The sequence below is a fragment of the Balaenoptera physalus genome (assembly GCF_965194825.1).
Source record: "Balaenoptera physalus genome assembly, chromosome: 3".
NCBI lineage: Eukaryota > Metazoa > Chordata > Mammalia > Artiodactyla > Balaenopteridae > Balaenoptera > Balaenoptera physalus.
This window is the reverse complement of record NC_138890.1, coordinates 86,525,526-86,541,296: the sequence shown is the minus strand read 5'-3', so window position 1 is coordinate 86,541,296 and position 15,771 is coordinate 86,525,526. Positions and strand designations below refer to the sequence as shown.

Sequence of the window (15,771 nt, the reverse complement as noted above, 5' to 3'; positions counted from 1 at the left end):
GGGGACAGAGCACACCGACCCTGAGGCAAGAAAGAGTAGGCGGGAAAGAGTAGGTCGGAGAAGGGATCAGAGAGCTCCAGCTGGAAAGATAGAGCTAACGTTCACTGAGATGAGGAAGACTTCTGGAGCAACAGGTTTGGGGCTTGTTGACTTTGAGATGCCTGTTAGACATCCAAGTGGAGGTGACATGTGGGCAGAGGGGTGTATATGTCTGAAATTCAGGAGCAAGGGCATGGCTGTTGATATAAATGTGGGCGTTATCAACATATACATGCTATTTAAAGTCATGAGACTATCTAGCGTCACCAAAGCAGAAAAGGAAATGACCCCAACTGATCCCTGGGCAACATCACCATTAGGAGGCCAGAGAGAAGAGAAGAAACCACATTATCATTGAGACTGTAGAAGCTCCACAGGACAGAATTAGAAATCATGAATAGATGTTGTAAGGCACAGATTTGAGGCTCAATACACACAAAACAATGTTCTAACATCTAAAGCTGTCAGCAATATAAGGGGCTGCCTCCCTAGCTTGGGAAATGGTCACAAAAGCTGATTGACTCATCTCTCAGGATTTAGGGTTATCGACAAGGAGAGGGGAGGAAGAGTCCTACAAATTTCTTCATCACCCATATGGTATTAAATAATATTACCACAAAATCTGTGTATACATTCTATATGTATAAACTAAGTTGAGGACAACCACTCAGTTAAATCCAAGTTAACCAAGTATATTTTGGCCTGAGATGGCTGATAAAATTGAGTCTAAAGAGATTGTCACCAACATCATCCCCTCACTTCTCTTGCTCCTTTTAGTTTAGAGGCAATCTTTTAATGTATTGTTAATCCTTAACTTCTGGGTCTCAATATCACAAATCATTTTCTGTGCCCACTTCCTTATAATTGTAAGAGACTACTTCAAGAACAGAACCAACTGTGCTGGAGAGTTCACATGCCGTGAGGATTCAGCTCTATTATTACATATGTGAGGGTGGAATGATGGGAGGAAAAGAGGTCAAAAGGGAGAGGTGATTGATGGCAAGTGGGTAGAAGACTTGCTTAAAACGTATTATTTGGGCCCTGAACACCCACAAAGTGTTCCATTTTAGAATGTTTGCTACAGAAAGGATATGCATAAAATAAACATTAAAAGTTTCAAAAGAATTATTATTGATAATTATCAGTAAGATGTATAGCGTCTTTGGAGAAAAACACAGTATTTGCCATACTTAACACATGAGACAGAGTTTGAATGCTAAGTCCATTACTTTATATCTGCATCTTCATATAAAAAAGAGATTCTTACATAATGTTAATATTAGGATGAGTTGGGTTAATTTATTTATATGGTTTATTTATTTATACTCTACCTTATCCCACAAAAATGGAAAGGCAGCTTTTCAACAGTTAACACTCCTTTGCTGTCCCTCAGCCAGCATCCATCACAGCTTTAAAGTGACCAGGAGACTTGGTATGATTAAGGTTTGGAACAAATAGTGATTACTCCAAGATGGGAGAGCTCAATGGAATCATAGAAAAGTGAATTTCATAGAAATGAAACTTTCACAGGGTAATTAAAATGTCACGTTTCTTTTTTTTCCTCTTCTGAAAGCACTAGGTGTTCTCAAATATTTGATTTTCTCTTCAGGGTATTATTAAAAAAATTAAAAAGTAAAGTGAGAAAAATAAACAGGCTCTTTCTTCACCCATTTATAAGATTTATACAAAGAGAAATGTCATACAATTCATGTGGCAAGGAAGACTTTTTTAACAGCTAAAATGAAAAACATCAAGTGAGAGTTGGATTGCCTGATATTTGCAGTGTAAAAGATCAAGAGCCAAGGAAAATAGAGAAGATGCATTGGAACATAAAGAGCCTATCACTTGTGTTTCAAAACATCCTTCAAACTTTTTTCTTGCTCTACACGAACAAGTTATAAATAACTAAAGTGACAGGGGCTTCAAATTCCTCCTCTGTCGTTCTCAAGCTTCCACAGCATGGCATGCAAGAATTGATAGTATTCTGAGATTCATTGTAGTAAAGTGACAAGGCTGCTCCTAGCCAGAGGCAACCCCCTCTGGAAGCATCTCAACTGTTATCACAGTCTGATCCATTCCATACCTTTGTTATAACATGTAGCACTGGGACATCGCCTGTCTTCTCTGTTGTCAAAGCAAAAATTGCACTTGACAATGTTAAAAAGGTTGTGCCCCATTCTTGTCAAATGTATGTGACACCATCACAGAGGACCACACATGGTACAGATGCTAAGAAAAGCACAAGTTTGGAGTCTGCCCGGCTGTGGGCACTTGCTGCCACCTATAGGACGCTACCCTGAAGGCATTCTCCTCCCGGTTCCTAGGCCAAGTTAGGAACCGGGAAGAAGCAGAGAATTTCCAAACACTGCTCTTCTGCTTCTGGCAGATAAATCCCTCTCCCTCCTCCTTCCAAACTGCTCACTCCCCAGAGGCAAAGCTTAGAGAGACTTCTAGACTCTGTGCTAAAGATGCCATGGATTTTTGTGGCCCCAAGAAAACTATGAATTCAAGATAAGCCTCTACAGTGAAAGCTCCACAGTGTTTTTCCCTCAGCTGTGGCGGGCGGGGGAGTAGTTTTGTAAAGTCAGATTCAGGCTTTAAGATGAAAATAGATTTTTTTTTCCATTTTGCAACTGAGGTAGAGTTGATTGACAATATTATATTAGTTTCAGGTGTACAAAATAGTGATTCAAAATTTTTACAGATTATACTCCATTTATAGTTATTATAAAATATTGGCTATATTTCCCATATGTTTTGAATGGTTAAAATGAAAATGTAGGAGAGAATTTAAAAACAAACGAACAACAAAAAAAAACCGTGACCTAGTGGAATCTGCAGTCTGGCCTGGACCTGCCTCCCAGGCGCTGGATGCACCTGGGCCTAGCACACTGGCTACGCTCCACCCACACTGACTGCTCCGGTTCTCTAAGGGCCCCTTGCTCCTTCCCGCCGCAAGGTCTCTTTACGTGTGGTTCCTCCATCAGAACCCTCTTCTGTCTCTTTCAACCACTACCTCTCCCCCTTTGCCTAGTTAACTTCTCTAGATCTTTTACATCTGTTTAAACTTTGCTTTCTCTGATCACATTTCTCCATCTTTCTGACCAGGTCAGCCCTCTATTAGAGCCACTCTCCCTCCAAGCACTTCCAGTTACCACTTTACAAAACGTATGGTTTTCTTTGTTCTTCTTTTTTTTTTTTTTAAAGGATACTTTAAAAAAAAATTATTTAGTTGGTTATTTGGCTGTGCCAGGTCTTAGTTGCAGCACGCGGGCATCTTCCTTGCAGCTTGCGGGATCTAGTTCCCTGACCAGGGGTGGAACCCCGGCCCCCTGCATTGGGAGCACGGAGTCTTAACCACTAGACCACCAGGGAACTCCCTGTATGGTTTTCGTGATCAGCATCTACCTCCCCCACCAAACTGTAAGCTCCTTGATGATGGAGACTTGTTCTCTGTAACTCCCCATTATTCCCCAGCACCACCCAACAGTATCTGTCATACAGCATGTGCTTAACAAATAGTTCATGATTTATTAATTTATTAAATTTATTATAAATTAAATTATTAAATGATTGAGTGAATGAACCTGTTGATTTCATTCACCTTAGTCTCCCTTGGATTTGTCTCAAAACAGTTAACAGTAGTTTGAAAAAGTCTTCTGATAACAAATGCCACTCTGTAGTTTTAACTCCATAGGTAGAAAGGGATCATAAAGCTCATCTAGGGCATTGACAAAATGAAGTGACCTAAATTATCCCTCTATTCTTCTCCTAGGACTTTAGGAAAAGAGGGAAAACCTAGCACCAATCAATGTGTCACAGGCTATACCTGATACTTCTTATTTTAGAACCAATTTCAGTTACAGTGATTTTATTTAATAAAAGGTAATTCATTCCAATCTTTATATGTACCTTCAATTGCTAGATATTGGAGTGTGAGGTGTCCTGGGAGTTCTGTGGCATTTAGTGTTTAATGAGCAATAACATAATTGATAAGATAACTTTAGGAAGTGGCAGAAAACTTGGATCTACTTAGAAGAGAGCCAGGAAAATCAATAAATGACTATAGACTATTTCTGAAAAGATGATTCTAAATCACTTAAAATACATTTTTAAAAACTGTAGTACACCTTGAAATGTTTTATCCCCCCATTTTGCATTTGTTTGTTTGTTTTGGCAATGAGGTAAGAAAATATATGAAGGACATCCAGAAGTGCTTATAGCATTAATAGGTGCACTAGTTGATGCCTTTTCTTGAACTGAATTGGAAGTAGTCAACTATTTCTCACTCTAAGAAAATCACAAATCTGTAGAATTACCTTCAAGGACATTTGATACCTAAGAGACTTGAAGCGCTAGCGTGCCAGCATCTGAAATATATTCTAGAAAAGCTTTTGGCTCTTGGAAAGGGTTCAGATAGATTACAAGGGTGTGTTCTGCTGGTTCTGAAGTCAAGGTCATATTAACTAATGAGTGAAAATATTTAAAGGTTACTGTGAATTGGTATCTAATTGTGTCTAGGAATTTAGGTGTGTTTCACCCAAATTTTGTATTAGGATTAGTAAATATTCAATAGGCTAAATTCATTTTTAAAATTCTTTTTAAGAGGAATTTATTATGGAGGGCAAAAACGTTCTATATTCCTTTCATCTCAGTTAACCTCACTATGGAAAGTCTAGCTTTTCACACCACCAGTTTACTCACATTGCAGCATAAGGTCTTACAAGGAAATAAATTGCCTTTGGAGAGTAAGGTTGCACCCAGTGCTGTGAAGGGAGATCAGATATTGCCATATCAGGTAAGAAACCCGGATGCCCTCTAAAGTGGATTCAGAAAGGCTTTTGTTCCATAGTAGTCACTTCGTTTGGGGCCCTTGGCCTGGGAGCTATGGAGGATGGCCAGAGAGAGCACCTGACCTTCGAGACAGCATGCTGATCTCTGCACAGCACAGGACAGGAGGTTTGATTTCACTGGAGCTGACAGAATAGGTGCCTGCAGGGCAGCAGACACAGTAGGCGCTCCGGTGGGAGGGATGGGATTTCAGCAGGTTCTGTAGCAGGAATGCTTGTCCTCTCTTCTTGCTTAAACTCTAATAACTGTCCCTTTACGCACATCACAGTGGCTAAAACTCAAAGTAAACTTGGAAATTAGCCAGTTCAATTCATTTACCAGAGGTAAAAACCAAGACCCAGGAAATATAAGACTGTCCCCAACATATCTCTGTGTTTATGTTGAAATGTCAGTATAAGACTTGATAACGCTTCACGGATGTGGAGACCTGGAGTGGGGAAGGGCACATGGTACTAACTGTGCATGCCAAATATGCATGTGTTCAGCTCCCCGAGAGTAGCAGCCCTTCTGAAAGTGGCAGCCGAACCTCAGTTCCTTTTGCACTATGATGAGCAAAGCATTTTCGAGTGGGAGTTCAGTGCGGGGGCTGCTGCGGCCCAAAGGAACTGTCTGTGGGTACAGATGGCTCAGGAAACGGAAGCCATCCTGACAGAGAGAATGGTGTTGGCTTTGAGTGTGCATTTTTCTTAATTATGTTAATTAAATCTTAAAAGAAAAATTTTCTAGGAATAATTTGCTCATAGATGAGAAAAACTTCTTGGCCCCAGATCCAGTTCCTCAAAGGGTACATCTTGCTGAATTGCTGCTCAAGAGTGCTAGAATGCACACAATCATTACACAGGCTCTTCATCTCCTCTATTTTATGTAACACAGTTTCTACATAAAATATGAAGAGAATATTCTGGTTGGAAAAGGATGGAGACAAGGGGATAGAATGGGAAGACGTCAGTGGAAAATCTGCTGTGTTCCTTCCTGTAAATTAAATTCGGAGTCCCATGAGAACAGCTTCCTTTAGGAGCTCACTTTGACAATCTCCACCAATATTGACATTCCCAGGCTGCATGGACAAGGGATCCTGCTCTCCTGCCTCCCTGAGGGAAGGAGGAGTGTGGTGCCCCTGTCCCCAAGGCCTCCCTCAAGGAGCCCTCAGCATTCATCAATCAGCTCCTTCCTCAGGGGCCCTGCTGACACCTACAGACAGCACTTTTGTTCAAAATAGAAAGGGGCTACTCTGGGCTCTAAACCTGAGCCCTATTTCTACTAGAGGGTAGAGCTCTCACTTCTTTTCTTCCTTTGTTAGTTAGGCAAACAAACAACACCTCCAATCCTCAGTGCAAACAGTTAGACCCAGTTAACTCTCCATTTTCACGGCTCTAAGGTAATAAAATCATGGAAGATCTCACTATTCTATACTACCGGGGCCGTTTAATGGCTGAGAAGACCTTCCATTTTCACAATGGTGGGCAGGGCTGATAGGAGCAGCCTCCTTGCACACTGGGAAGCCCCCTTTCTCAGTTCATAATCCCAGACTGACTGGGGACAGCTGCTCTCTGAGGACCTATGTGTAGTTCTCAGCACCAAGACATGTGCCAGGGCCCCTCCTAGCTCCTGTTCCAACCTTCCAGTACTAGAGACTTTCCAGTCCTCTCACTGTCTGCCCTGCTCCCTGCCCTGCACGTTGTCAAACACACACACACTCATGGACACCCCAGGCCGCAGGCGGCATGATTGTGCCTTTTTCCCCTTACTATGCTAAACTTTCATTTCTTTTCTATATACACAGCTCCCTTTGTAGCAGAAATATAGCTCTATCTGATTTGAGCAGTATCATGATGTTCTGATGTAGACTATTAAAGTTAATAACTTTATTTTTATGCACCCCAAACACAGAGAGACTATAATGTCTCCCACTAAAATAGACATAAGAATTTGTAGACTCATACTTTGGTTTGGGGAGAGAAGATTGGTTATAAAACTGTTCCGAAGTTTCTGTTGACGAATTCATTTCTTCCCTATTGCTTGTTATTAAAATGTGAATATTGAATTTAAACTGTAATTTAATACAGTTTTCACTCTTTCTGCAGCACCTGAAATTCTTAGAGGCTGTGCCTATGGACCTGAGGTGGACATGTGGTCTGTAGGAATAATCACCTACATCTTGTAAGTGAAGAAAAGCAATCTCTAAGCATACTGTTTGCCTTTGCTGTAATATTTTCTAGTTACTCATAGTCCTCATAAAAAACAAGATTCCTTTTTGACTTTTTGTGGTTTTCTATGACATACTAAGTGTAGTTACTGATGGAATTTTCAGAAAATGAGCATTGCTTTTTATTTTGTAATTTTCTTGGGGCCAGAACTTCTGTCTAGGGCTTTGCTGTGTCTCATTCTGCTATGCAGTGTATAACAGATTTGGGGAACAATTCATTGTTTGATGATAGTAATGAGCATGAAACAAATCCACCTATTAAACTTGCACTTATTTTCTTTATGTGCATCTCGTCCAAATGATTAGAGTATTATTCCTTTTTAAGGGCAAATGGCTGTTTAATCTCTGAAGCAATCCCAAACTGGTACATTTCTTATCAGGAATGTTTTAAATGCATTTGGGCTATCAGTTTTGGTTCCCGTATCTGTTAAGTTCTCAAAGACCTTTAGTTTAATACCCTAAACTCAGAGAGACCTGTTCTCTGGTAGAAAAAAAAGGGGGGGGCTAAATCTCTCACCCTCTGGTATCCCCAACTCCATTCCTGAGCTCCTGTCCACTAATAAACATGGGGTTTCAGTTTGCCAAAGAGATGATGGAATTGCAGACAAATACAAGGGAAATAATCAAGAACAATGGAAGAGTATCTGGGGAGGAAGGCTGTTGTAGAACAACTACAAAAGCAAGATATCAGTAAGTTCCAAAGTTTAATTCAAACCAAGTAGATTTGGTTTTCAATTAGAGGATACTGCAGAGTTAATTGTTGGAACCTGTAATATTCAAATCTGTAAAGAGATTTTGAAGGGTGTGGAAGAAAGCAAATTAGCTCAGGCCGCTATAACAAAATACCATAGACTCGGTGGCTTAAACAACAGAAATGTAGTTCTGTAGTTCTGGAGGTTGAAAGCCTGAGGTCAGGGTGCCAGTAGGTCAGGTTCTGGTGAGAGGTGTCTTCTGGCTTGCAGACAGTTGCCTTTCCACTGTATCCTCACAAGGCAGAAAGAGGAAGCAAGCTCTCTGGTGTCTATTCTTGTAAGGGCACTGATCCCATCATGAGGTCCTACCCTTTTGACCTCATCTAACCCTGTTACCTGCCAAAGGCACCATCTCCAAATACCATCTCATTGGGGGTTAGGGCTTCAGCATGTTAATTTGGGGGGAACACAATTCAGTCCATAGTAGGAAGAGGTTTGGTTTGGTTTGGTTGATTTAACAGTGATCTTAGAAAGTGCAGTGTCTAGGTAATATGGGCTAGGAAGAGGGTAACTAGGGTAGAACCCACAAACAAGTTAGCAAACTCTAAGTTCACCTGGGTTTATATTGATATATTGGTCAGTAAGAACCATAAAAATGTTTAAAAGCAACCCATAAAATAGCCATCTGCTATTATGTAATGTCAAAAGATATTTTCAGTGATCAATTCCCTGTGTTTCCAGGATGTATTAAAGCTTGAGAAGAATTTGGAGAGCTAGGGAACCATGTTTTTTCTTAGGAAAGTGAAAACTTTTAGGTAATTTGTTTGCCACACCAAGTGCTTATTAGTTCATTAAAATGAATTCCTAAGGCCACATCATAGAATCCCTTCAGCTTACATTTAAGATCACTTTTATGCTGCGAAAGAATGTTGTCTCCTGAATTATGTGGGTGACATATCATACTTAGTGATGTTAAGTGAAAAACTGAACTACAAATAATGCTCCAGATTTGCCCCTAAAATGTAAATGTGCCCACCCAGTTAGAGTTTCGTGTTGAAATGTGATGGGAGGGGTTGAAGCACTGGGGATGTGTAAGAACTCAGAGATGGAGGTAGGAAATTTAGTAACATTTGCCTTGAAAAACTGAAATATGGGATGAGTAAAACTCCATGATGTGGTCACTAACATGGGAAAATGAAGAGAAAAAAATGTGGCCATTTGAGAAACGTCTTACTGTAACCCTGAAAATAATTTTTAAAATCTCTCAAGTTTCTTTCCCCTAGTTCACTTAAGGCCATTAATTATAGGTGTTGGTTGAATAAGTGGTAGCAGCCCCCAAAATTAAAGTAACAGTGCTGCTCACAACTAATATCCTTTAGTTCTTTTTTTTAAAAATAAATTTATTTATTTATTTTTGGCTGGGTTGGGTCTTCGTTGCTGCGTGCAGGCTTTCTCTAGTTGTGGCGAGCGGGGGCTACTCTTCATTGCGGTGCACAGGCTTGTCATTGCAGTGGCTTCTCTTGTTGCGGAGCACAGGCTCTAGGCACACGGGCTTCAGTAGCTGTGGCTCACAGGCTCTTGAGCGCAGGCTCAGTAGTTGTGGCGCATGGGCTTAGTTGCTCCATGGTATGTGGGATCTACCCGGACCAGGGCTCGAACCTGTGTCCCCTGCATTGGCAGGCGGATTCTTAACCACTGTGCCACCAGGGAAGCCCCTAATATCCTTTAGTTCTGATCCAACTTCTGTCAGCCCCTAAGCCTAGGGACTTTTTATTTTATCTGTAGTCCATTAATAATTGATGAAGTCCACTACACAAGATTCATTGGAACATTTTCTCCAGTGGATTGTGCCGTTGGGCTTATGTACCTCCTTTATTATTATTAAGAGTTCCACCAGGCTATTGTGTGCTATGACCTTGCTATTTCTAAGGATGACAGTAGCCTGGAAATAAAGGCCATTTTGTTTCTTACAAGAATTCTGGTCCCTCTCTTTGGTTTAAAGCGTTAAACCAAAACCCTTTGTCCCCACAGACAAAAGCAACTACTACAGTTCTCAGGTCAAAATCAGAATCAGATAACATCAGAGATTCAAATTCTCTCCTTCAGCTTTCAACACTACAGTTCTGCTCAATGGCTTGGAGCTACCCTGTGTAATACAGTCACACTTCAGGCCTTATAATCCTAATATCCTCCTAAACTGTCATTGTCAGCATTCAAATATTTCCATTTCTAAAGGGTTTTCTTACTCTGTGTGTATGTCTGTGTGCACATGCACACATGCGTGCCACTCTCTGTCACATTTCTTCCATTTTTGACATTTCAGGCTGATGAGATAAACTTTTTACCTCTGTTACCAATGCACAGACTTGCTGACATGACTGAGAGGAAAGAAAGGCATTTGAGTACTGTACCTTCTGAACTATCATTTTTCTCTCTAGATTTCCAGAAGGGGAAACATTAAGAGTTCCCTAAACTAAGCCTGGAAAGTTGACCAATTTCTCCATGACTAGCCAACAACAGGCTGTTTTTCTAGTGTTTTGGAGGGCAGAGGAGGGCCAGGTGAGGCTGAACTGCCTCCTTGGCGTCGTGTGGACCTGTGCTCCCTTCTCTCCTTTTGCTGGAGCAGTATTCTCTGCGTGGACTGCTTCAGTGGGAGAGGGAGGAGGCACAGAGCCCAGGCCTCAGCACTCCCTGAGCCTTGCCTTTCCCTGGCTGGCTCCACAATATTTGAAAGAAACGAAGACTCTCCCAACAGGACGTTCCCTGAGCAAAAGAACATGAGAAATTGCTTCTTCCTAGAAACTCACTACATTAGGATGCACTGGAACGTTTCAAACCTGGCCAGTTTGAAGGAAGAATTTGGGGAAATGTTTTTCATTCTTTTTCCTTCATTCCTTGTTAGATGCAACACATGCCCTAGCAGGGACTTTTAAAAAAGAGTTCCCTTTTAGTGATTTCAGTACCTCCACCCACCTATAAACAGTAGAGGCTTGGTGGTCCCAGACCAGCAACTCACTTTTCCTCTCTCTCTTTAGGATGCCAGAGATGGTTCTCTGTTTCTTTTCTCCCACATTTCTCATACATTTTTATGCTGACCCGTGACGGAAGATGAAGGTGAACATAGTGAGATGTCTTTAAGATGTGCAAAAGTGAGGGTCACTTACCAGGTTGAGCTAACGCTAGGCTGCTCACCTCTGCTGGCTGCATCTGCTCACTGTAGTAAGTTTTAAAAGGCCATTCCCTGACAATAGTGTTAGCTCCTGTGTTTGTTCACTCTGAAATCCAAACTGGAATGGGATAGAAATCGAATATTTTATTCATCTCTATGGAAGAATTCAAGTGAAAAGGGCTGAATAAAAACAACTAAAAACTTTTATTTCCACCTTTTAACCTTTTTATTCTCAAAATCCTAACTTTTCTGTTTTGTAATCAATTGGAATTCTAATCAATCTGTCTTCTCAATTCCTGGTGGAAAAAAATCCATGGAAATAGCACTATAGCATAATGCCTAGAATAGTGTTAGCTATTATTATTGTTGTTTTGTGTCATAATTATTAATATGATTATAACTTTTTATAGAAATCTTAAATTGGTTTTGTATCTATTCTTACTTCCTGAAGACATGACTGTGTGTTTATATAATCAAAAGTGAATTGTAAGAAGGTGATTACATACTAAAACTGAGCGATTACATTCATAACAGGAAGCTGTGAAAAAGGACAGTCTTGAATTTCTGAAAAAAATTGGTGAAATATGCTTAGGCTTTTTAAAGACATTTTATTCTCTATCTTTTGTCCCTCTAGACTTTGTGGATTTGAACCATTCTATGATGAAAGAGGCGATCAGTTCATGTTTAGGAGAATTCTGAACTGTGAATATTACTTTATCTCCCCCTGGTGGGATGAAGTATCTCTAAATGCCAAGGATTTGGTAAGTGTGACCAAAACAAAATGAAACAAAATGAAATAAAATCCCTTGCATTCATTTTTATCTAATTAATGGGCAGTGCCATTTTTTAAATTAACCCCTCTTAATAGCTTATTTCTTTTTAATTATAAAGTATTTTTAATGAAACAATGCACACTAATGCATTTTCCTTATAGATAATGAAAAAGATATGTTTGATTCATCTCTAGCTGAATTATCACAAATTACAAATTACGGCATATTAATTAATGAGTTTTTACCATCTAGTCAATGCAGAACCTTGCTTAGAAGACAGCTGTGCTAAGTGAATCCAAACATAATTTACACAGAAGAATTCTGTTTTAAAATGGCTTGCTATCACCTAGATTAGTTATACTTTGAATAAAACAACATTGCTTCTTGAATGTTCAAACTTATTAAAATATCCTGATAGTAACACAAGTCCCATCGTGCATGATTATCATTATACAAGTTACACTATACGTTTTGTTTGGTTTTTTTGTTTGTTTTACTTGGCTTCTCACTTCAGGTAACATTGAAGTTTGTTTGCATTCAGGAAACACATACCCTCTAGGGAGATGGCCCACCTGTTCTAAAATAAAGAGGATACTAGGGTGTAATTGAAACATTTACCATCAATCCTCTGGAGAGAAATCACGCAGAAATAACTAAAAGCTGACTTCTGAATCATAGAAGGTTAGATCTCCAGGGGATCTTAGGAGTCATCTAATCTTCCCTGCATTTTAAAGATGAGTTTGCTAAAGCCCAGAGAAGTGAAATGACTGTCCAAGTTCACACAGCTTCTCAGCAGAAAGACATTGTTAGGAACTAAGGATCCAGATTTCCAGACCCCTTATCCAGTGCTCTTTTCCCTCCTTACCATCTGTGTTCTTTCATGAAAACAGATTTCCTACAGGTCACGGATTTTCCAACATGGTTGTGAAAGAGAGGCCGTGTGTGTGATGTGGGAATGCGTCATCCCAACTCCTCCCTCATGTCAGGGCCCACACTCCTAAACATCTCTTGAATCCATCCACTTCTCTCCACCTCCACTACAACTGCCTAGTCCAAGCCCCATCCTCTCCTGGTTCACGGCCACAGCCTCCTATCTGGTCTCCTTGCCTCTTCTTGTGCTCTTCTCAAGTACACTCTCCACACAGGATCCAGAGGAATGGTTTTATAAATAAGTGTCACCCTCTCTTGTGCCACTCATTTCACATCACTCTCCCTTGATCTCTCTTTCCTCCAGATCACTAGACTTGTAGTCCCTCATCAACGTAGCTCTGGGAATGGGCCATTGCTCTTTCTTCTGCTCTGTGATGTTCTTTCCTCCTTCCTCTTCACCATTACATACACATACACACCTCTTTACATAGGTAACTCTTATCTTCAAGCCCTGGCTGCCATTTGGCATTCTCTGGGAGATTTCGTCTTCAGCAGGCCATTCTTCTCACAGTTGGTTCGTTCCTTTTGCCACGTGTTCCTCTGCCCCCTAGACTTCCTTTTTCATGATGGTCATCATTTCTGTATGCTTGCTCAAAGGTGTTCCTTAATTAGATTGTAAGCTCTGGGAGAGGGTGAAGCACATGTGCCCAGATCTTAGTACCATATGGACATAAAGTACAGGCTCAGTAAATATTTGTTGAATGAAACCATGAATCAGGAAACAGACCGAGGATTCTTAAAGTGTGACATGCCTGGATTCAAGTGACCCCCCTCCTTATAATTTACAGGTATGACCTTGGGCTAGCCTACCCTCTCTGTGCTTTAGTTTTCTTCTCTGGGATGATACCAGTACCTATCTCTAGGTCTTTAGAAGAATTAAGGGATATAATACATACTAAGTAATCACCACCAACTAACTCAATAACAACCCCATTATTTAGTCCTCCTTCCATTTCTTTTTATCCCTCATAAAAATTAAATGGATAAGAGGGTTAGCTGTGATGTTCCTTCCTTCAGCTAGACCTCCTGTTGGTTAATAAATTTATAAAACTTCAGAACTAAAGCAATCATCGAGCCTCATAATGTGTACTTATTAGCAAAACCTGCATCTGTTCTGTCATGAGCAGAGGCTATGGTGCCGATGAGTGGGGAGCTGGGCTATAAGAGGAACCGTAGGATAATGGCAAGGCTTTGGGTTTGAATCCTGACAAGGTCACTGGATCTCTCTAATCTTCAGCAAGTTTCTTAATAATTCGTTGCATCAATATCTTCAAATGTAAAGATTAATGATGACATATATAAAATTTTGGTACATACTGGCTTTCAGTAAATTCTTTGTATTTTCATGAGGAGGAGGATGGTAATGATAAGAGGAAACGGATGATTAGAAATGAGAGGGAAATATCTAACTGTCAGGGATGGTGTAAGGATTAGGTATCATTTACATAAAATTATTAGTATATGTGTTCAACAGGTGATAGCTCTGACTACTATCAAATTTGTATTACCACTGTGCATTCTTTTTCTTAATTATCCTTATCTCCCTCCACCTCCTCTCTGATTTTAAGCCTAAGCAGTCTCACGTCTCTGCCCTTTACAAATTCAGTGTCTCTACCCCACACACACATTTCTTTGCAAATGCTACAAAAAGGAAGTGAAAGGAGAACCAGATATTCATTCTTCATTTGACTAGCTGCCTGATTTTGTTAGCCTGTGTTCAGTTCTTAGGTTATTAGAGTTAGAAAAGATCTTATGCCTTAAATCATCCAAAGCCCCTCATTTTACATATTGGCAGACTGAAACCCAGAGAGGCTGACTACCTTGGAAGCACTATGGTGTAGTGGCCATGAGACAAACTCTAAGACCCGAGTTTGAGTATAGCCCCCACCAGTTACGAGTTGTCTGACCTTACACAAGTCGCTAAATCTTTCTGAGCTTCCTTCCATCCCTCATTTATGAATTGGAGCTAATAGTTACTAATTGATAATGTTATGGACAGGGTTACATGGTTTTGTTTTTTTTAATGTTATATGTCTATAAGAATGTATTTATTGATACAAAGGAATTAGGGTGGAAATGAGGTCATGTAAGAAAGGGCCCAGGAGGGTGTCCATAGTCACCCAATTCACATGTGGTCTTTGTCTAAGGTCACAAAAGTAGTTAGAGACTTTGAATAAGTTAGGACTTGAACATGCTTCCTGACTCCAAATAGTCTCTGCCTCATTCCAGGTCACCCCTTCTGAGCCTAGGGCTGGGGATTATTTTGGTTGTTGATCTTCCTGGCAAATTATTGTCTGCTCATCCTCACAAGCAGGGGTAAACCTCCCAGAATGGGCTACCATTGGTTTGAATTCAGTCCTTTAAGCAAATCATACCCCAAGCTACTGACACCTTTACTTTGATTCTAAATAGGCTTTCACCCCAGCTCTTGGCTTATTCCTTCAAGTACCCTCAAGGGATTAGAGAGGGCTATTAACTTCATGATAGACTCATGGTATAATCATAAGGGCTATGATACTGCCCCTATTGTTTGCCATTCAATTCCCATAGAAAGAATGATGGATGCATGAACGATTCCGTCTCCATTGATGTGTATTTTAAGCTCTGAACTCTAAGTGATGTGAAGTGCGGCTGAGAATTATTCAGATGCTGGTCCTCATTCAAAGAACTTCCAGTCTAAAGGCAAGGCAGGACTTGTTTCTTTGACCTCTGTGGGCAAGCTGTCCACCAGTTTGGGCTCTCAGGTAGCCTATGCACACCACTCTCAGATTCCTCAGCTACTGCTACCTGAAGCCATCTCTACAGTGACCTGTGGGGACTTAAAAAAATTTTTTAATGTATATTTAGTGTACTGCCAAGGAAATTAAATAAGACCTAGACGTTCACAAGCTGAGGGGCAAGCCCAGGTCACCGTAAAAATCTCCCTGAGAAGACTATGGTTCTTTATCATTTCAGGTCAGAAAATTAATTGTGTTGGATCCTAAGAAAAGGCTGACTACCTTCCAAGCTCTCCAGCACCCGTGGGTCACAGGTAAAGCAGCCAATTTCGTACACATGGATACAGCTCAAAAGAAGCTCCAGGAATTCAATGCCCGGCGCAAGCTCAAGGTT

At 40.5% G+C, this 15,771-nt stretch overlaps 1 protein-coding gene across 5 annotated transcripts in view; it reads left to right on the top strand.

Moving 5' to 3' along the window:
- The window catches only part of CAMK4 (calcium/calmodulin dependent protein kinase IV), a 239,870-nt gene that overhangs the window by 203,714 nt on the left and 20,385 nt on the right, over nt 1-15,771 (top strand). For all 5 annotated transcript variants that reach the window (XM_082455785.1, XM_082455784.1, XM_082455786.1 and 2 more), the window contains 3 exons: nt 6,975-7,050; nt 11,592-11,718; nt 15,616-15,768. In XM_082455785.1, the coding sequence (XP_082311911.1) occupies nt 6,975-7,050; nt 11,592-11,718; nt 15,616-15,768 (356 nt within the window). The remainder of the gene's footprint in view (nt 1-6,974; nt 7,051-11,591; nt 11,719-15,615; nt 15,769-15,771) is intronic.